Source organism: Chelonoidis abingdonii, chromosome 20 (assembly GCF_003597395.2).
Source record: "Chelonoidis abingdonii isolate Lonesome George chromosome 20, CheloAbing_2.0, whole genome shotgun sequence".
Classification (NCBI taxonomy): Eukaryota; Metazoa; Chordata; order Testudines; family Testudinidae; genus Chelonoidis; species Chelonoidis abingdonii.
In genome coordinates, this window is record NC_133788.1 from 15,669,381 (window position 1) to 15,691,668 (window position 22,288).

Consider the following 22,288-nt stretch of genomic DNA (forward strand, 5'->3'; position numbering starts at 1 on the left):
TTTCAGTACTTGCATTATGTAGCTGCATCCTTCAGGCAAAGACCCAGCTATAGACAGAGAAGACTAGGGAAGGAGGGGTGTCAACATGTGTCTTGTTTATCTTGCAAATCAGCTGATTAGCACAAGGGGTAGAAGGGCTCCTAGGTTTCTGGCCGTGCTTGGTGTGTGAAATGCCAGATGTCTGTATCCCATATTTTGTGGTATCCCATGTACAGTGGCAGGTTGGGGAGTTGGGTGTCTTAAAGCATTTGTAGCTTCGAATACGTGAGCAAGTGTAGTACTTCCACCTCCAGTGAATCTAACTGTCATAAGTAATGGCAGGAAGGTCCTAGGTGAGGGGCTGGGGTGCCCACTCTTAATGGATGTGTTGTGTTTTTTAGAATTAGACCACCTGGCTTTCACTTGAGAGAGCTAAGCTTTTCAAAGGAATATTTAGATGTGACTTCTGGTTGGGCCGCACACTTGAGATCTGTTAAGCACAGACACTCTTTCTGCCATTTTTAATTTAGAGAGAAACAGTTTTCTTAAATGTCCCGTTTTCTTCTTGCTGAACTGCAGAACTAAATCTTGTGCATCAAAGCAGCTGGGTGTTTTGATGGTACAAATGAGAATACTCACTTGTATATCCATGTTTCCTTGAATTAATATTGCAGTGGTATATTTATGGATGGACATCTTCATTGTGAACCTGCTCGGACATTGTGGCTTCAAAATTTCAGCCCTCTGCTCCTTTTTGACAGTAGCTCCTAAGCAGATGGCAAACCCCAGATGTGCCTGTGAGGGAGGGGGAAATGGATCCAAGAGAAGGCAGAGTGGGAAAATGTACTAGATGAGGCAAGGCAGAGTCTAGTACATACTGGCTTTTAGTATTAAATAGCTGGCACCCCCCGTGAGCTGTCCCACCTTCTCATTTTTATTTGCATTACTGCTGTTCCTGGAGGTCCAGTCTGAGATTACGGACCCCATAGTGCTAAGAGCAGTGGATGCTCCTAGCAAGACAGTCTCTGCCCTGACAGACTTGTGGTTTAAATAGACAAACCAGGCGAAGGAGGGGAGGGGAGGCAGAGGCACAAAGGGGTGAAGTGATTTGTTCAAGGTAATGAAGTCAGCCAGTGGCAGAAGCTGAAATAGAGCCCAGATCTCCTGACGGTTCTCTGCGCTGGACCATGCTGACGTAGCAGAGGTGTTCCTTTACCTAGACAGAAGTGCTTTGCTTTTAATCAAAGTAGCCAGTGATCTGGGAAGAGAGAGAGGTTTAAGCTACACTGAAAGCAGTCAGTACAACTAGCTAGATTTGGCCAAAAAAAAATTTTTTTCAAGGAATCTGTGAAACCATGACCCCTCCCTCATCCTTTCCGAGCCCCGTGCAAGTCCCCAATATAACTTTTCTCTCTTTCTTAGGAATCTTCTTATTTTTTTAATGCTAGTTACATCTCTCTCTCCCCTCTCTAGGTATAATTGCTGAGGCTCCTTAAAATGGCTTTACGCTTCCGCACTTTCTTCCCATACGCCTTACCTGGAGTGCTGGCACTTATTGGTTGGTGGTGGTTTTTTTCTCGTAAAAAGGAGCGTACAAACAATCATGACAGGCAAGCATTAGCTGGCGTGGAAGATCAGAGGATTGAACCTCCCGTAAAGGAACCTCTGTCCAGAGCAGAAGTAAATGCTACTAAAGAACTGCCTGTGCCCTCGGAAGAGGACTGCCCAGAGAATGAAACCTTAACTTCCCAGCTGTCCATAGGGTTAATGACACCCTCTCTGGCATGTGATGCTCAACAGAGATTAGATTCCTCCAGGGACCATCCTGCCACCACAGTAACGACCGTCGAATTGGGCACGTTTGAGGACGACAGTGAAAAACTGGAAAGAGCAGCATCTCGAGATGAAACCGGGTCCCTTGCACAAGTGTCTCCCCCTTCAGCCCCGAAGAGCGTAGAGTGCAGTGACAATGGTGTGCTTGTTACCAAGCAGGAGTCAGCTTTCAGTGGAATCCCAGAGCAGCAGCCATTGGTGTGTTTCGTGGTAGAGTCAGTACGAGAGTCTTTGGGAAAGACTGGGGAAAGTGGTGAAGCAGAAATGACACACGATTCTCTGGAAGATCCATCAAAGGAAATCCAGTGCCCAGCAGCCACATCCTCAGACGCTGGCTGCCTGCCAGACCTGGGCTCTGAACCAGAGGATTCAGCCACCGCCCAACCTACCATTTTAGATGATGATAGTAAGGAACTCATGGGCATTGTCCCAGGGCAGAGAGAGTCTGTAGTTGGGAAGTTACTGAATAATTGTGTAGAGTCTGCTGGCTTGGACCTGTCCAGGGAAGAGGAGATGTCTGAGATGACTGTCAGTACTGTGCTTAAATGTCATGGAAGGGAAGAGAAGTGCTACAGGGATATGCAGTCAAAAGGAGATTGTTTGGAAAGAGAGAGAATTGGAGAAGTGAGTTTGGACAAAGATAAAGTTGAGAAAATAGAGCAAGCAGCCATACAGATTATTTCCAAAGTCATCTTAGCAGCTACTGAGGAAGTGCTGTCTAGTTCAGTAAGTGATGTGTCCAGTAGGATCTGTGAAGTCGCCGTCAGCCGGGTTGATAGACCGCTGGAGAGAGTGAGCATTTCATCCGATGAGATGCTTGCAGTGGAATCTAGCAGAGGGAGGGAAGCTGTTTCCACAGAGAGTGTTGCAACGATACCTGTTCCCCTATCGGAAGAGAAACTCCATCGTTACGTGTCGTATTCCAGCTGTTTGAAATACGGGCGCTTATCTAACCCAGTGCAGGTAGACCCAAAAGACCGTCGGCCAAAGAAGTCTGTGCACAGTGAAACACGAGGAGATAACCGGACTTTGGTTACGAACAATGGAGAGTCATTCGAAGAGTCTCATGCAGTAACGGAGGATTCTGGATGCAGCGCATGTACATCAGAAGATGGGACGAACGTCGAGGATCCTTTGCAAAGCACATCACTGTCTCTCCTATCGGGCCAGCATTCGGACTTGCTGAGCATGTCTGTGATCCAGGACGCTTCTACAGAGCAAAACGTGGCACAGAGTGCGAAACCTCAGACCCTTGTATTAGGGGAAGACAAAGTGCCATACAGCAATGGGGTGCTGAAAGGGGACAGCGCAGATCTGAGACATGAGACGCACTGGACAGCAGAGACAGACGCAGATCACTCAGGAGGTAAGGATTCACATCTCTTTGAGAGCCTCACAAAAGACACATAGGGGAAGGTGCGTTAGTACAGCACTGAAAAGTCCTGCTCAGCAGACACAACCCCAACCCTCATCACAATTCAGAGGGCCTGCTTGTTGGTAGGATTTTTACCAAGTTATAGTTAGATGTGTCTTATGCTCAGATGGACGGAGTGAACCCACCCTAGGCTGCCAGCTCCTGCATCCCACAGTGATGGGGGGAAAACCGTAGCTAGCTACATGGTGTCCAGGAAACTCAGCAAGACACTGAGCATGCTGGCCCCCATCCAGCAAAGCATGTAAGCAGATGATTAACTTAAAGCAGGTGCACTGTCCCATTGAAATCAGTGTGTGTTGGATCAGGGCCAGGGAGCTCAGCACCTTGCAAGCATGAGCCCCAAAAGCGCAAGCTTGTCACCGCTTGAGCTCAGGCAGCATCCATTTAGCTGTGAGCATGAGGTTCTTGCCTCTGGTGTGGACCGTTCACTGAAGGGCTGCGATAGTGCCCGTTTCTGAGAAGCACGTACATGTGAACGGATGGAGCAGGGCAATTGCTTGACGTCCTAAGACAGCGTCATCTGTGTCTGCACTAACATGGTCTGTTCGCTTGGAAAGCGGGTGCATGATGAGAAATCTCAGCAGCCCGTGCCCACGTGTAATGTGTTTGACTTGTCGGGGTTCCCCCATCTCTTTGCTGTAGCATCTCTCTCTCTAGCTAGTGGGTGGATAGTGTTAAAGTCGGGGGTTGTTTTCCTAGCTGCTTTATGTTAGGCTGACCGTGTGTGGACAAACACAAACTTCAGCCTTAAAAACTGTAAACATTCTTCATACAACCCTCCAGCGCACAGCTCCTAAAGACAGGCTGCATTCTGTAGTCACTACAGAGTAACAGGAGTGCTGCCTGCTGCTAGATAGCAGGCTCTACAGCTTTTAATAGGAGACTGGGATTAACTATTTTCTAGATGTCCCCTCTATAAGAAACACTTCTTACTAAAGGAAGAAATTACTCTTACCCTGCTGCATATGCTTCTTGGAATGAGTAGCGGCAAGAACAAACACTCTAATACGGGGTGAACTGAGACCACATAGTAAAGCGACAAAGCTCTCGTGCCAGGACAAAGTCCGAGGTGATGTAGGACAGGGATTCTGAACCTTTTTCTTCGAGAGGACCTCCCCGACATGCTATTAAAAACTCCACGGTCTGCCTGTGCCACCACAACTGGTTTTCTGCATATAAAAGCCAGGGCCAGCATCAGGGGGTAGCAAGCAGGGGAATTACTTGGGGCCTGATGACATTGCTCAGGGTTCGGCTTCAGTCCCAGGTGACAGGGCTTGGAGCCCCAGGCTTCAACTCCATGTGGTAGGGCTTCAGCTTTCTGCCTTGGCCCCCCCCCGAAACCTGCTCGTGTCCCCAATGGGGCCTGGGACCCCTGGTGGAAAACCACTGATGTAGAAGGTGATGTAGGTTATTTTGCATGTGCGAATTGAATGCTGAAAGGGAAGAAAGGGGGTGTAACAGGAAAAGCCGCCTCCTGCTCCCTTGTCAGCTTGCTGAAATCCCCACTTGTCACAGCGGCATCTTGATCACCGAGTCTGAATCGGGACCCACCAGGCAGATAGCGAATTCGATTGTATCAGAGCTGTGGCCTGACTTGGAAAGTAGCAAAAACAGAGTAGCTCCTATGCTCCCTTGAGGTTTTGGTGTACTGGAGCCAGGTGGCCAGAATTCAGAAGAGCAAGTGAGGACTGTTGGATCCTCATCCCAGTGATGTACTAACAAGCAGATTGCTGGAAGCTCATCACTTTTATCATCCTTTTAATGATCTCCTGGGCCTCCCCCTCACACTGCCCCCCAACCATATTTGAAATGTTCAGATGCTGTTTAAGACATCTGTGGCTTCCCATAACTGGGGCTAACGGATTCTCACCCTTCCATTGCTTGATCTACTGATTACTTGAGAATTCCTTGTTAACCCGCCGAGGCTTGGTAAATTCTAGTCCCCAGATTAGGCCCAGAGTTGTTAGAAGTACTGTTAATTTGGGAACTCCCATGTGCAGGGTTGCAACACTCAGACTTCGGGAAGAAGCTTCTGAATTTGGAATGGTTTTGCTAACACAATTAGTAAACACACAAACAATCCAACCGAACCAAGGAGGCAGCAGTAATACAGTATTAACTTCCTGTCTGGTATCATGTCATACCTATAGTCACACCATCCTTGTGGAGACATAGGACCGATGAGACAGGAGGTGATCCACGAGGGTCTTAACCTCTGGCATGCCAAAACGATCCAATGGTCAAGGTCTGAACAGTTTAGGCTCTGGTTAGCCCTGCTATAGAGTCTGGTGGCTGCTGTGAATATTCATAAGAATGTTCGGCCTCCTTTGTCCATAACGAAATTCCTCACCCTAATAACATTGGGGTGTCTTTATGCTATAGGTTAGTATATTAATTATCTTAGTCTTCCAAACACATGCATCAGTTGGTTGCAGTAACAATAGTGCGGTTGAACATCTGCTGATGTTCCTATCCTAAAATATCCAAACTGGCATCAACTGCATTCTTGTGGTTACGTGTCGGCGTTATTTGTTCACCAGAACAAAGTCTTATGATATCTTGTGACTTAAGTTAGACAGCAGCGACCTCACTGATGCGGCCTACAGCTTTAGCATAGCTCATGCAAAGTGCTTAAGCTAATATCTTACAGGCTTGGGCCTGTAGGGCTCCTACATTACTGCTTGATATACCTTGTATCTCTCATACCCTTCTGAAGCAGAAGATGCTGTCTTAGCTTTGGGCCTCTGGGAAGCATAACCCCCAATCTCAACTCCCTACCACAAGCAGGTTTTGAGAAGTATTTGGGCTTAATTATTGGGTGTTAAGCATCAGGTACATCTGGATTCCCCATTCAAAGGTCAGGGCCCTCTTGTGCTAGAGACTCAGTCCCTGACCCAGAGAGCTTGCATTCTAAGGGTCCGTCTACACTACCCTCTGGATCGGCAGGCAGCGATCAATCCAGCAGGAATCGATTTATCGCGTTTAGTCTAGACTTGATAAATTGACCGCCCGAGCGCTCTCCTGTACTCCAGGGGCGCGAGAGGCGCAGGCAGTCGACGGGGGAGTGGCAGCAGTCAATTCACTGCGGTGAAGACACCGTGGTATGTCGATCTAAGTACGTTGACTTCAGCTATGTTAGTCACGTAGCTAAAGTTGCGCAGCTTAGATCGATCCCCCCGCCCCCTCACCACCCAGTGTAGACCAGAGCTAAGTAACTTACTGTGTTAGCTGCTATGTTGTGTGCTCAACTGAGGAGTAGCAGGGAAAGCTCTGCTCGCTCACGCTCCAGTGGCATGAATCTGATTCCCATTCAAGGAAGGCTTAGGTGAACTTCAGCACATTAGAAGTGATCCCTTTCCAGTTTTCAGTGAAACTAAATGGAATTTCTTAACAAAGGGCCTCTGTTTCTCACTCTTGGAAACTTGCTTCTATCAAGTTTATCAAATCACGTGTGTCAAGATGCATCTCTTGCCAAGAGACTGCGCATGTTATCTTTGGCTTGCCACGTGTCTCTAAGTTCCTTGGGCTTTCCTACACCCCATCCCAAAATGACTAAGATCTTTAATATCACCTTGGCCCTCAGAGGCTTCTTCAAGACTAATAGTTGGAATGGGGAGCAGCATACATTAGCTTCAGCAGGACTCTGCTTCGTTGAATTGCTTGGGAGATGTCTGGTTCATGGCATCCTGAAGTCCTTTAAGGTGGATTTTTGTTTTTTTTAACAGCTGGAATGTTCCACGAGTCTTTGAAGGAGGTCCCTTTGATTTGCGTCAAAGATTTCCTTCCCCTTCCAGCTACGGGTGGGAGGACTCAGGAGCACTTCCGATTCAAATTGTAGGAAGGGTCTATGCTTTGCATTGAAGCGGCCATGACCTTCCATAAAGAGCTTTCGATCTGTCTTCTATTGATGTTTGCAGGGGCTCTCTCACTGAAGTAGCAGGGCCCCTCCTGCTGAACGGGGGGGCCAGTGATGTGCTGGTGCTTCTCAGTATGTGGTCTTCTGCAAAGCCATAGATCTTTGGCGGTGGCTTATTCCTCCCACTGCTTTTACCTTGGTCCAGGGCAGCAGTAATGTAATGACAGGAGGCTTCCAATGGAAAAGACTCATCTCCTTTGCCCCAATAACCCGTAGCTAGATTTGGAGTCTCAAAGATGAAGAAACCTTCTCACGGCTAGTATTCCACTGCCAGTCCTGTTTAATCCAAGGGGACGTAATTCTGATACTGTAACTGTACAGAGTTTGCATTCCACTAGCAATAGCACCTGTCTTCTGTATTTGACCCTGCACAAACTCTTGATGTCTTACACTCTGCCCACTGCATTACAGAGTATGCTTGTGAATATGGCGGCTCCCAATTAGATTCAGATTTTTTATCATCGGACATGTGGAATTCTTCAGGAGGTTTTAGGGGACAAAAGTCTGTTTCTAGCGGCCTGTTCCCATAAGTAGCACAGAGCAACCCCTGACACACGTGTTTCTTAGAGGAGCTGAGAATTAAATAGCAGACTTACAATCTAGAGTGTAAAGTGTGTATACACTAGGGCTCACAATCAGGGATGTAGGTGAAATGGGAGTGTTGTCAGACTTCATGCAGAGTTGAAGAGCTTGGATTATCCAGACTGTCTGAATGCTGTGGTATGGTTTTTGGTGTTTGTTTTTATTTTTGTAGGTTCAGATGTAAATAGCATGGATTCTGTGGACAGTGGCTGTGCCCTTGGGAAGACGGAGAGTTGCCAGAACTCCAAGTCAGGAGTAGAATCCAATAAGTCTGAGCTCACTGTCTGGGAGATAGAGGTGCCAAAGGTAACGAGCCAAATACTCAGCATCTGTAACTCCCTGCACTGACCTTGGGGAGTGTTGGCCAGCGGTTAGCAGGGGACCGGGAGTCAACTTCTGGGTTCTAGTCCTGGCTCTGCCACAGTGTGATCTTGAGCAAAGCACGTGGCCCTTCTGTATCTTCCTCTGCCTATAAAACGGGTGCGGTGCTCGCTTACCCTTCAGGTTGTTGGGGCTTAACACTCTTTGAAATATCTGTTGAAGGACTCCAAATGCAGAGAATCCTTGTAGGGCTGCTGATATTTGGTTTTAAGCGATAAACATCCATGGCACAAAAAACCTGAAGTTGTTTATCCAGTAAACCCCAGAAATGGTGATTTACATCTGAGCGCAGAAATGCACACTACACAGGGGTGATTTCTAAAGCGCACTAATGTGTTGCACATCTGTTGGTCTGTGTGGACCATGCTGATGCACATTAAATGTTCCCTAGTGCAATTGAATGTAGTGGTGTTTCAAACAGTTCCACATTCCAGCACACAAGGGAGCCTTATAAAGATGTTACTACAGTGTATGTATAGAGCCTCCCAAACTCCTGATATTCAACCCCCTGTACCCTGATGTACATAAAACTAAAAATCGCTAAAAATACACCCCCCAATGAAATTAGTAAACCCCAAAAAACAGATACCATGATTCTCTGTAGAGGGGGTGCTTTGGCTTTTCTTGCATGTGGGGGACAGAGGATGTTCAAGTGGCGTTCTCTATTCTCTGCTGAAATTCTGAATGTCTAAGGGGCTAATGCCCATTAATGTGCTGACAACTCCTTTCCAGAAAGAGCAACTGTCTCTGGGTCTGGGAAGGATGCTCCATGTTCCCTCCAGAGCCTCCCATCCCCATTCTGCACTTGCCCCATTGCCCAGGCTTTGCTTCATAACATTCATACTTGCACCTTGGAGCCCTGGATGACTTCACAAGATCCCTTCTAGAACTGGTCCTTGTTGCTCCTGAGTCATCCAGAAGGCTCACAGTTCAGCAGTATAAGGCATCACTTTCCCAAATGGGTTGAGCATGCTGCCTCCTATAGTGATGCAGTGGGCCCAGTGAAACTAGGTGAGAAGTTTCTTTTTATGGGATAGCCTAATCTAGGCACTAGGCCTTTGTGTCTTTGCTGCACTCGCTGTTTCTGCTGACTAGAAAGATGGACTTAACAAATTGTGAGTAAATCAGAAACTGCCTTGGGCTACTAAACAAAATCTCGCTAAACTCTGCTGGGCCAATGTCAGTTTACATTCAGTAGAAGCCAAATCTGTGCTGAGTTCTGATTGATCTCCACAGCCTGTGGCATTTCTTGTAGGTGAAATTAAGCATTTGAAAATTAAAGATCCAAAGTGCTGTTCTCACTCCTAACTGTGAATTCTCCATCTAGCACTTGGTTGGCCGGCTGATTGGCAAGCAGGGGAGGTATGTGAGTTTTCTGAAGCAAACTTCTGGTGCCAAAATTTATATCTCAACACTACCTTACACCCAAGATGTCCAGATTTGTCACATAGAAGGTGAGTGAGATGATTCCTGATTGTGTGTTGTTTTTTTTTGTTTGTTTTTTTAAGTCTGTGTTGTCTAAAATCTAACCTCTGGGCGCTTAGATAAAGGAGTGAAGAACTGACTGCAGCTTGGATACTTGACTTTGAGTCCTGTGCTCGAAGTGCTACCACCTGTGCTTCAAATACCATCAATGCTAGACCCTGTTTATGCTAGGAAGGAAGGTGAATTTTTAACATGTTAAAATCATGAGGGAGAGCATATGGCTTACCTCAACCAGCTGATGGGTGTTAACACACAACTACCTTGTCTACACTAGGATTTTAAAATGTCCATCTTTCCCTAGTGCGGACAGGGTTTATGGGGTACCATTTTCCCAGACCCTTCTTCCAGAGAGGTATGTGAGAGAGATTGTTCTAGATCTGTTTCCCTAACCATATGTCTGCACATAGTGACATGGAGACCCCAAGAGTTCCTCTGAGGCTATGTCTACCCTGCAGCTGGGGTGACTTGCAGTGCATGTAGGCATGTCCACGCCAGCTGTAAGCTAGCTGGTTTGCCAAAAAATATGGGTATGGGCTTCGGCGCTGGCTGCATGAGCCTGCCTGACACCTCGTCCACACCCCCACTGGATACATACAGTCTTGTGCTGCCCATGCCACCATGGCCTCCCTGCTGTTTTCAGCAAGCTGGCTAGAGCATGGCTAGCACAGGTATGTAGCCTATAATGTGTTAGCATCTAGCTAATCCCCTGCTAACAGCCCCGCTAACAGGATTTAGGTAAAAACAAAAAATGTGGAACCAACGTGTTTGCAGCCGTTGGATTTTTCACTTCACCTGTATTTTAGATCCCTTTTTCCTTGTAGGTGTAGACTGTAAGCTCTGTAAGGCAGGAACTCTCTCAGGCTTGCCCTACGCTGGAAGCTTATACTGGCATAGCTGCGTCAGTCAGGCATGATTTAAAAACAAAAAGCGCCACGCCCCTGACGGGACACATCCATGCTGACAAAATCTCCAATGTAGGTGTTGGTGGAAGAGGGCTTCTGCTAACATAGTTAACTTCCTTCCAGGATGTGGTGTTCCCGTGTCTACTGTCCAGGGCCCTGCTGTGCTGGAATAGTCTTCGTAGTGGAGGCATACCCTTAATGCTGTACCTGAACAGTGACCAGCACAATGGGACTCATTCTTGTAACCTCATCACCACTGTAATAACATAAATCAGCTGTTGTAGATTTTGACAAGACTAGTCACTGAAAATAAACTTGTATTAAAATATTTTTTTAAATGATTAGGGGAGCTGGGAAAATATTCCATTTGCCAGAATCTTTAAAGGGCCACTGTACAAAGAAATATCACTTAAACTATTTATCTTGGTTACTCAGACACTAGAGATGATGTATTAAAACTGAATTGTTTTAAAGGTACTTGTTGCCCTTTATGCGTCACACAATGCACAGACAACCTGTGGAACTCCTTGCCAGATGATGTTGTGAAGGCCAAGACTATAACAGTTCAAAAAAGAACTAGATAAATTCATGGAGGATAGGTCCATCAATGGCTATTAGCCAGGATGGGCAGCGATGGGGTCCCTAGCCCCTGTTTGCTAGAAACTGGGAATGGGCAACAGGATGGATCGCTGGATGCTTACCTGTTCTGGTCATTCCCTCTGGGGCACCTGCCGTTGGCCGCTGTTGGAAGACAGGATACTAGGCTGGATGGACCCTTGGTCCAACCCAGTGTGTCCAGTCTTATGTTAATCTCCGTGCTTGGCTCATCATGGACAGATGCTGCGATGGTTAGTTAAGTTTGCTCAGTTTAAGGGATATTCCTTGCACTAGTACAACACTTTTTTGGGTCACGGAGTGTGGTTGAGAGTTTCAAAGCAGGATATAACCATGCATCTTTCACTCAGGTTAATGGCAGGGATATAGCTGGATCTCCTGCATGGCTTTGAAAATACCAGCTGTCAAGACGTTGTCACTGAAACTTAAACACACACAAGAACCAGACCACACTGGGGATTTTGTTTTAGCTGTCTAATGTGGGGCTTAGCACTCATTGAATAGCCATCTTTGGTGAAGCAGAAACCAGTGCACAGTGATCCCATGGCAGGAGACATCTTGGCTCAGTTTTATTTACAGCTGTGTATCCAGGCTTTGCCCCACATCAGAAAAGAGATTGTTTGGTATAGACAGGAAAGGTCTGTATGTAATCGTATCATTCAGGAGGAGTTGCAAGGTACTGCTGGTCAGGAGTGCTGGGACAATTTGTATAGTGGGGGTGCTGAGAGTCGTTGAATTAAACTGTAAACCGCGTCTATGATAGAAACCACTTCAAGCTGGGGGGAGAGGGGGGGCGCCCCTTGTTCCAGCACTTGTGCCCAACACAACCACGTCATTTAACTCAGTCTTTTTGTCTTCCAGGCTCTCAACATCATGTAGACAAAGCGCTGAGTCTGATTGGTAAGAAGTTCAAGGAACTGAGCCTCACCAACATTTACGCTCCTCCAGCTCCATCACTAATGCTGCATTCCCTGCCTATGACTTCCTGGGTAAGCCCCAAGTAGCATGCCAGCCGTGTTTATGTAGTTAGACTGTATGGACATGCCTAGGAGATGTATCCATAGAGACACGTTGCATTCCCTCTTCATTTTGCCTATCCAATTTCAGTTTTTCCATTAAACAAATATCAAGGATGGCCTGTCCTACAATGACAGTGCACCATAATCTGTTCCATAGATGGGTGTGCACTGAGTAATCGTGCTCCTTGCTTCAGAACAAAGAAGGCTTCTTTGATCCATAGCAGCCACCGTACAAGGAAGCAGCCCCACAAGATTCCTTCGAGAATGTCCTTTGCTTTTCTTGATCAGCACAGATGCAGTTGTTGCATGTCAGACTGTTTCCATCTGTTGTCATGCCGCCCTGTGTTTAATTTCCTGGAATATACTGTAGAAAATGTACCCAAACCTTCAACGCAAACTTGCTTAATCTCTGGCAGTTACACATCTGACGTAATGGGCTTTTGCCTGCAGACGAGACGTGTTTGCTCAAAGAAATAACTCTTTGGGTTTTTGGTTTGTGCATGAGGAGATATTCTGGTTCTATTCTTACAATCTATTTGCCACATAGTCAAAGACGGTCAGTCAGTTTCTGTATATATTGGTTGTCATGTGACTGGTAGAATCATGCTGAATTGTTACTTTCCAGTAGCATCACGTTCCCTTTAAACGTCTATTGCAGTTATTCAGATCTGGCATCATAATCAACCTCCATGCTTTCCACACAATTTTTCCCATCTGTTTCCCTTTCCAGATGTCTGTAAATGACAGTCCATGTGGTAATAGATCCTACTGGATACACCATGGACTCCAACATCTGTTAAATAGCTAAATATAGCTTGGGAATATATACTTCTGTCTGCCTCCACGGGTAGCAAGGGGGCTGCGTGTTTCTAGTTCTTTGAGCCTTCTCACTTAGATTTCTGTTTATAACCTGAAAGGGTAACTCTAATACAGCTCAGGTTGTGGTAGGTGCCTTTAGGTTCTGCTAAGTTACAGCATACCATCAAAAGCCTGATGGCTGCACAATGGCCTATGTGAAATGACTTGGCAGGGAAATCTGTGAAAGTGTTTTCATCTCAGAAACCACCATCCCAAATTGCTACTTATTTGGCAGCCTCAGTAGAGAAGCCAGGCGCTCAGATGAGCATGGAATTAAACTTTCTCCAACAAGTGATTCTACCAGATCAGTGTTGGGGTATTTTGTCAGGATGGCACAAAATGAGCTTGCATTGTTGTTGCCTATACTAGTCTCCCTGCCCTATTGATAAATAGCATCTTTTAGAGTTGTCATCATGCTTGCTGCTGCACAACATGCACAATTGGTGCCCCAAAGAATTTACGCTAATCTGACTCCTCTTCATGAGAACACGTGTCAACAGTGACTCTCTGTCAGCTGGTCCTAGGTTCAAACTCTTCTCCTAGAGGTGAAGATCTAAAGAGCCCACTTCGGAACTCCTGAACCACTACTAAACCACACATTTTTGTGTGTGTAGTAGAGTAGATAAGGTATCAGTGAAACTGCGTTTGTTACTAACCTTTGGAAAGAGTGAAGCTCACATTGCAAAAATATGTTAATGGAAATATAACACTCTCTTTGTGTCAGCTCATGCTCCCGGATGGAGTCACCGTAGAAGTAATTGTCGTTAACCAAATCGACGCAGGACACATGTTTGTGCAGCAGCACACGCACCCCACGTTCCATGTGCTGCGCAGTCTGGACCAGCAGATGTATGTCTGCTATTCTCAGCCTGGAATTCCAACTCTGCCAACTCCTGTAGAAGGCAAGTCATTTTGTTCTTCTTGAATTGTCAAGCAGAAAGTTTCCTCCTGGGATCTGTCCCTGGTCTTTCCTAGTAGCATCTAGCAGACTTTCGCCTCTGCACTTCAGAGTAACTTCAGTCTAGGCTTCACTGAAAAGTGTTTTTTCAGTGCCTTTCCCCTGCACTGTTTAAAATATAAAACTACAAGCTTTCCATGTTATCCAGTTTGCTCTGCCCTCCAGAGATGAGGGGCTATGACAGAACTTGCCATGGGTCAGACAATAGAGAACCTGTATAAAAATGGGACGCAATCGTTCTTCACAATGTTATTTACAAATTAATTAAGCTATGTGAGTTTCCTCTAAGGAGACTTGGGAAAATAATGTGCAAAATAAGTGGGTGTTTGCAACTCCTATACATTGGGCAGGGTACAGTGGAAGATGAGTGTAAAAGCTGTGTTTAAAACTATTAGCAAGCTCCTTATAATAGACTTTGTGGAAGGGGTATTAAAGTTCACACTTCAGGTCTTCAGCAAAGGTCAAAGCATTAGAGGTCAGGATGAGCCCTAATGTGGGCCACAGACTACTCCACATCTGGCTATTGCAGAGTTCTTCCATTTTCCTTTGAAGCCTCTGCTGCAGGCCAGTGTCAGAGATGGGATATTGGAACTAGACGGGGCTTGGTTCTGATCCAGTCTGGCAATTCCTGTCTTCCTACCAAGGTAAATTCAAACCAGAACTACTCTGGCTGATTATAAACTATTCTAAAGCTTTGAATGTAAATCTTGCCACAGTCTGAGCTACCATGAATATAAGTGTGAACTTGAGTATTTTTTCACACAGCGCATAGTCAACCTGTGGAACTCCTTGTGAGAGGATGTTGTGAAGGCCAAGGCTAACAGGGTCAAAAAAGAACTAGATAAGTTCATGGAGGATAGGTCCATCAATGGCTATTAGCCAGGATGGACCGGGATGGTATCCCAAGCTTCTGTTTGCCAGAAGCTGGGAACGGGCAACAGGATGGATCATTTGATGATTCCCTGTTCTGTTCATTCCCTCTGAGGCACCTGGCCACTGTTGGAAGACAGGGATACTGGGTTAGATGGACCTTTTGTCTGACCTAGTTTGGCTGCTCTTACGTTCTCATGAGCAGCATTGCTACAAGCAGCATATGTTACCAGTTTCTTGGTGGGGGTGGAGGGCGTTTTTTATTTACCTTTCCCATAGCCAGTGTTTTCATCTCCTCTCTCTCTAGCCTTGTCAGTCAGGGAGCAGCATTGCTGCGTGTTCCTGAAGATGTTTGCTGCCAGCACCCTAATTATAACATCAGGATTATTTTCTTTGCTATCAAACACTGTCATTTTCTCCTTTATAGAGGTATAATTTCTGGCAATGCCTCCAGATTGCTGGCATCCGCTGTGGGCGGAGGGGGGGAGAAGCATTCCTGACATGGCTCTGTGTGTGTGTGTGTGTCTCTCTCTCACTCTCACTGAAGCAGTTCAGCATGGTGTATGGGTCCAGCATGATGTACCCATCTTTAAACGAGGAGGTGTTTAATTGAGCAGGGGTTGGGTCTGTGTGTGGCTGTTTCTTGGTGGTTCAGAAAGATGGCAGCTCAACAGAATCTTTTCTTTTCAAGGCACCTTCCGGAGAACAGATGTTTGTCCACTCTATACAGCATCACTCAGAAGTGCCATGCTCCTGGAGAGGACTATTCAGTGTTTCACAAACACTCTGAATACTTCTCTTGCTCAAGTTACTCGTTTTGAGCAGCTATTTTAAAACAAACAAGTGCAAAATTGAACACGCTGAGTATGTTTAGAGAGAGTTTAAAAGCTTCTTATTACTTCAGGCAGGGTTAGTCACACATCTACTTAATATCACGGTATTGTGCAAGGCGGAGAGAGAAGTGTATTGTTACTGCTGCTGCTAGTGGTGCCGGCCACGCTTATGTTAGGCACCGTACGCTCATATGGTGAGAAACAACCCTTCCTTGATCAGAATAAACAAGACAAAGTGGGAGGGGAAACCGAGGCACAAAGTGGCACCTTGACTTGCCCAAGGTCATTCAGCAGATTGTTGGCAGAGCCAGCAATAGAACCCGGGACTCCTAGATCCTTGTGCAGTGCTCTGTCTGCTGGATCATGCTGCCTCCCTGCTGCAGGGCGCCAGGTGTCTCGTCTGAAAGCAGTGTGGGCAGGTAAAAGTGTGTCCTCCCCGACACTGCGCTTCTTCCTCAGACCCAGGAGCCTGGTGTCTCTGCTGTTCCAATGGGACTTCTAGAAACAGGCACTAATGCTGAATCTTCCCACTCCGCCCTCTTTTGCTTTGCAGTCGGTGTGATCTGTGCTGCTCCGGGCTTGGATGGCGCTTGGTGGCGGGCTCAGGTTGTCGACTACTTCAAAGATAACAATGAAGTGGAGATCAGATATGTGGACTACGGAGGATACGAGAGAGTTAAAATCGACACACTCAGGCAGATCAGGTCAGGAACTACGTTTTTCTTCCTTGGACGGGAACAAAAAGGGTTTAACTTTGCTAACTAAGTGTAATGGCTTGATAGGTATAGGTGTCTCCGCAGTATAATGAAAGCATTAGGGGGGAGTGGTTCTCTCAGCAATGTACAACCATGTGGGACACCTGGCTTCCTCACTGATACTCTTACTGCTTACATAGTGATTTTCATCCATAGATGTCTAAGCGCTCCACAGAAGAGGTTAGATGTAATCCTCATTTAAGTAGTGGATAAACTGAGGAACAAAAAAGTGACTTACCCAAGGGCACCCAGCAGCAAAACCAGGAATAGACCTTCAGTCTGCATGTTGCATCCAATCCCCCATCCACTGGGCTGAGCTCATGAAAACTCTGTCCCTGTGTAGTGACATGCTGGGTGTGTTTGGGGAACGACGCACTCCTTGTTCTCTTCCTGGTGGGAAGTGATGAGGCACAGATACAGAGCACGTGGCCAGCTGGACCAGAGAGAGACATTGCCCTTTCAGAGAGGGTTCCCCCAGGGCACACGATTTGCACGACTGTGTTGTGGCATGGAAAATGAGATTGTGCAGAGCTAGGGCAGTGGAAGACAACTTGGGAGGAGAACAAATGGAGAAGCACTCGTAATCCCTGCATATGAGTGTAACTTCCAGCTTCCTACCTTGGCAAGCTTTAGGTTCTTCTAAAAATTTCCTGCCATTGCTTTGCTGCTGGTAGACAAGGTACCAGTGATTGTTAACACTTACAGTGCTTAAAACATGGGTGCCTGCCAGTGGCCTGGTCTGTGCTCCTGCTCCTAGTAGAGAAGCTTGAATGGGTGGTAGGAAGCATGAGCAATCTCTGGTGTTGTACACCCAGCTGGAGTGGTGGGCGAGATGAGGAAGCAATCTCATTATTATAGTTGTGCCTAGAGGACCCGGGTGAGGTCAGGGCCACAGTGTGCTAGTTACTCAGTGTAACAAGCACTTAGTAAGCAATGGCCCTTCGTCAGAGCTGATGAAGGACTGGAGAAAAGGAGCACTCCATCTTCATTTTGTATGTGGAGAACTGAGACCAAGTGGAGAAGCCCAGAGCTTGAACCCAAATCTCTCATTTCCATGCCTTAGCCACAAGATGCTCACTCCTCTCATATGAATTTTGCTCAAACCCTTGTTACGCGTACCGTGTCTATTCTTTTGGCTGTAACTAATCTGAAGCAAATGAATTCCTGCCCTATCAGCCATCATCAGTTTAAAGAGTAATAGGGAATTAGGGCAGAGGTGTGTTCTTCTATTCAAGTTGATTCTTTTCTCTTTTAAGGTCTGATTTTGTAACACTACCCTTCCAAGGAGCAGAAGTTTTATTAGACAATGTGGTGCCGCTTTCAGGTAACATGAATCACTGGAGAGAAACTAATGCTAGGCACTCATGGTGCTTGGTTAAACAGGATGCCATCAGTTGAGAAGCCAGAGTTGTTTAGACTTTCTCCATACCGTTTCGAGTCCAATATCTGAAGTTACTAGAAAGTGGATTAGAATTTTGTTTTCTTGCTTGGTTTTTGTTTTTGCCAGCGCTGTGGAACTAGTTTCACTATCTTTCCTGTCTAGTCAGTGTGTGGGTTTTTCCCGCGGCTGTGGATGGAAAGAGAAACAGTTAGGGAAAAAATATGAGACTGTAACTTAAAACCACAAATTGGCAGAACTCTACCAGAGGGCAGCATGATGACCTAGAACTGCTCTTTAAAGCCCTCTTTGCCAATGGACTAGATAGTAAGTGTACTGTCTCTTTAAGGTAACTAAACAAACACATGCAGATGAATTCCTTAATCTACTAGACAAACCTCTGATATTCTCATACTGAAATTGATGGTATGGACAGTTCTGAGTGTTCTTAAAAACTGTCCCAGTGCTGGAAGAGGAGGGGAAATTCATGACTCCACGAACAGCTCCTATGTTGTTGCCGATAGAAATCCAGCCATGTTTTGCTAGTGCCTAAAAGGCTTTTCAATTCTCGATATTGAAGGATGTTATCCTGACCCACTGATAGCATCCTTTGATGTCAAGACTCTGGATAGCAGGAGAGGAAACCCTGCACAGGCGGTAGGCACAGGGTTTGCCTCTGCTGAGGCAGTAGATGGATGGCAAAGGTTGAAAGTCATTCTATCCCAAGCTACCAGCAGCAGAGTTCACTGTTTGCATGCACTCTCCAATAAGGGACCTCTTGCAACATCTGCAGCAGCATAGGGACTGTCATTGCTGCTGATGCTGGAGATGTCTCACAAGGGTGGACCAAGAACAAAGGTAATCTAAGCCCAGAAGGTAGATTTTGTTTTCACTTCCTCAAAGCTCAGTGCATTTGCCGCATGGTGCTTGGGAACCAGAGAGCCACACCTCAATGTAAATAGATCCCTCAGCTTGGGCAATGAAAGGTACACAGACGGTATTAACGAAGAGTGCAGGTTGCAATGTTAAAATTCCACTCATCCTTCAAGGGATTTTTTATTCTGTTGGTTAAATTCCATTGAATAGCACTAAGTTCCTGTTCACATATTAAACTTCCTGCAGGAAAAGTGAAGTCCTGAGCTTCCTAGGCTCAAGAGTGCCTCATTAAAAACTGAAACATTGATGTAAACTAGCATATGTGAAGACACCCAGGGTCCTTAGTAATTACTTTGAATCCATTTATGCACACGTGGCTACTGAGCTACGATCCTTTTAAAAAGAGAACTGTTCATCATCTTCCTTCTGTGACACATTTCAGTGTGATCTTGTTTGGCTTCATAGACTAGATGTCTGTAGCAGTGATGAGTGAGATTCTTTAGTCTGTCTTATGCAGAAGATTATTGTAATAGTCTCTTCTGGCCTTAGAACCTGTGAATGTTTGACTTGTTTTCTCCTTTTCTTTCCAAAGACGAGGATCACTTTTCATCAGAAGCTGACTCATCTGTTAGTGAAATGACCAGAGGTACACCTCTGCTTGCACAGGTATGTATCTTATTCTGCATTTGGCATTAGTGCAACGGCTACTGGAATATTGTGACCAGTGCTGGTGTCAGTAATTCAAGAAGGATATTGATAAATTGGAGAGGGTTCAGAGAAGAGCCATGAGAACTAGAAAGTATGCCCTTAGTGACAGACTCAAGGAACTCCATCTATTTCTCCCATCAAAGAGATGGGAGAAGGGGGTGACTTGATCATGGTCTGTAAGTACCTAGATGAGGGGACAGAGATTTGATAGCAGGCTCTTCGATCTAGCAGACAAAGGTATAACAAGATCCAATGGCTGGAAGTTGAAGCTAGACAAATTCAGCTTAGAAACAAGGCTTAGATTTTTAATAGTGAGGGTGGTAAAGCATTGGACCAGTTTACTAACGGTTGTGGTAGATCATAGAATATCAGGGTTGGAAGGGACCTCAGGAGGTCATCTAGTCCAACCCCTTGCTCAAAGCAGGACCAATTCCCAACTAAATCATCTCAGCCAGGGCTTTGTCAAGCCTAACCTTAAAAACCTCTAAGGAAGGAGATTGCACCACCTCCTTAAGTAACCCATTCCAGTGCTTCACCATGCTCCTAGTGAAATTTTTTTTCCTAATATCCAACCTAAACCTCCCCCACTGCAACTTGAGACCATTACTCCTTGTTCTGTCATCAGGTACCACCTAGAACAGTCTAAATCCATCCTCTTTGGAACCCCCTTTCAGGTAGTTGAAAGCAGCTATCAAATCCCCTCTCATTCTTCTCTTCTGCAGACTAGATTCTCCATCACTGGCAATCGTTAGATCAGGAATGGCCATTTTTCTAAAAGATGGGCGCTAGTTCAAATTGGAATTAATTCAGGGAAGTTCTTGGCTCTGTGTTATATATGAGGACCAACTAGATGAGCACAATGGTCCCTGCATGTATTTCATAGATTATAATGCTGGAATATGAGCGATGTCTAGAAAACTGCCAGTGCTGCTTATGCTTGGGCAAGAGGCTCTTATCCTAAAGTAACAGTATTCCATTGTACTCTGATGAATGAAACCCCTCAGGAGATGTGAAACACTCAGCTCTTACCTGGTAATAGGACTCATGCTAGTGAAATCTTATCTCCCAGGAATGGGCCACGTGTTCTCTTGAGTAATAACACCGAGCTCTCTTATGCTGCTCTTGAGCTGTAGTTCTTAAAGCAATGGTCAAAGGCGGGAGACTGTGTGCCACTGTTCTCCCTCTCAGCCTCAGGAAGTGAGAGTTTAACAGCAAAGCTGTGTCTCAGCTCACTGACACACCAGCTTGTCTGCTGTGCTCTATGCTAACATGTATGTCTGGTTCCAGGTCACAAACTATGACAGTGCAACAGGCCTGCCTCTTATCCAGCTGTGGAGTATGATGGGAGATGAGGTGCGTACACTTGCAGAAATGTAGTGCTCTGGTTTGTACAGACTGAGACGTGGGTTTAAAAACTCTACTTGAGTTATGGGGAGTTCTTTTAATGTTGCTTTCAGGCTGGTATTTCCTTCATCTGTCTCTTATTTTTCCTTAGGTGGTGTCAATAAACAGAGCTCTGGTGGAAAGAGGATTTGCTCAGTGGATTGACAGTTACTAGTAAACTCTGAGAGGCCCCAAGTGACCCTTTTTTTCTAAAAAAAAAAAATAAATAAAATTTAAAAAATCCCTTTTTTTGCACTGTATTAGAATTGGGTTTGGCAATTCTGTAGGGAGGACCTGTTTGTTTACACCACTGCGCAAAACTCTGTGGTCCATTGAGACTTGTTTGCTTGACTGTTACCATTTCACTTGAAATACATACCTCGTTTCAGTGAAAGGCAGGGAGTTACTAAAAGCCATAAAAAAGATACTGTAGCTTTAAAACAAAACCTGTCCCTGGCCTAGTTCTCAGAGTTATTTTAAAAAGGGGGGGCGGGAAGTGAGTTTTCTTGAAGCTAACAAAACACCCCTACCATGTGTTAACTGGCTGCAGGTCTGTTGCACAGATGCCCCAGAGGTTCAGTGGCTGCTTTTTCTGAAAGTGATGTTGGCTGTTGCTTAGAAATAGGTTTGCTGCCTAGAAAGCCAACACAAAATATGTAAAGGATTTAAAGTTCAGTTGTGTATTGACTTTTTTCCATGTTGTGCCACCAATTTGCACAAACTTTGTTAATCTGATCCGTGACTGATGCTGGGAAACGTATGAATTGCATTCATGGCACTTACCCTGGCACACATCTCATGGTAGAAATGTTTTAGGCTGGAGCTGCATGGGAAGAAAACTTCATCTGTGCAGACCTTTTGAAATGTAGGATGAATTACCACTACAACCATAGATTGTAAATCTGCTATGTTCCAGATCATGTATTTAAAAAAAAAAAAAAAATAGATTGCCAAACCCGATTGTAATTTGTAACCATTTTCTAGCTGTGCAAGTCTGTAAATATATATAAAATCATTGTAATATTTTGTATAAGAGAAACACTGGAAATCACAAAGGGAACTTGAAAAGATTTTTTTTTCCCCACAACAAAATGTTCGCTATGAGTAGAAACGGTTTGGAGTCCATCAGTACGGCTGACGTACTCGGAGCATCCGAATGTGGGAGTGTTTCTGCTCTGCTGTGTACAGGATTAGCGTTTGCTCTAGATTGCTGTATGGTATGATTTGTGATCACTGACTCCTTTGCTGTACAGATCTGTTTAAAAAAAAAAAAAAAGTAACAATTTGGAATTGATATTGCAGTGGTGTTCTTTCTCTCGATTTATGTTGGTCCCTTTTAGATTGATATCAAATGTGGAATTTAAAATTTTGTTCAAATAATTTAAGATAACTTAATACTATTAAAAAATATTGTACTGTACCTGCATTTAGACATGTGTATTGAGTTGAGATTTGTTGCTGGCTGGGAAGACACTTGACAGGAAAGCGCTGGTATAATCAAGCCTTGGAAAACGAGAATCTT

At 45.4% G+C, this 22,288-nt stretch overlaps 1 protein-coding gene across 1 annotated transcript in view; it reads left to right on the forward strand.

The window, feature by feature from the left end:
• Window positions 1–21,709, forward strand: part of AKAP1 (A-kinase anchoring protein 1) — a 41,057-nt gene extending 19,348 nt beyond the window's left edge. Inside the window, exons 2-11 of the mRNA XM_032779399.2 lie at window positions 1,453–3,178; window positions 7,918–8,051; window positions 9,454–9,580; window positions 11,990–12,117; window positions 13,730–13,907; window positions 16,220–16,370; window positions 17,678–17,745; window positions 19,268–19,341; window positions 20,671–20,736; window positions 20,879–21,709. Of these exons, the coding sequence (XP_032635290.1) occupies window positions 1,477–3,178; window positions 7,918–8,051; window positions 9,454–9,580; window positions 11,990–12,117; window positions 13,730–13,907; window positions 16,220–16,370; window positions 17,678–17,745; window positions 19,268–19,341; window positions 20,671–20,736; window positions 20,879–20,941 (2,691 nt within the window). The 5' untranslated portion in view covers window positions 1,453–1,476 and the 3' untranslated portion in view covers window positions 20,942–21,709. The remainder of the gene's footprint in view (window positions 1–1,452; window positions 3,179–7,917; window positions 8,052–9,453; window positions 9,581–11,989; window positions 12,118–13,729; window positions 13,908–16,219; window positions 16,371–17,677; window positions 17,746–19,267; window positions 19,342–20,670; window positions 20,737–20,878) is intronic.
• Window positions 21,710–22,288: the final 579 nt, after the last annotated feature.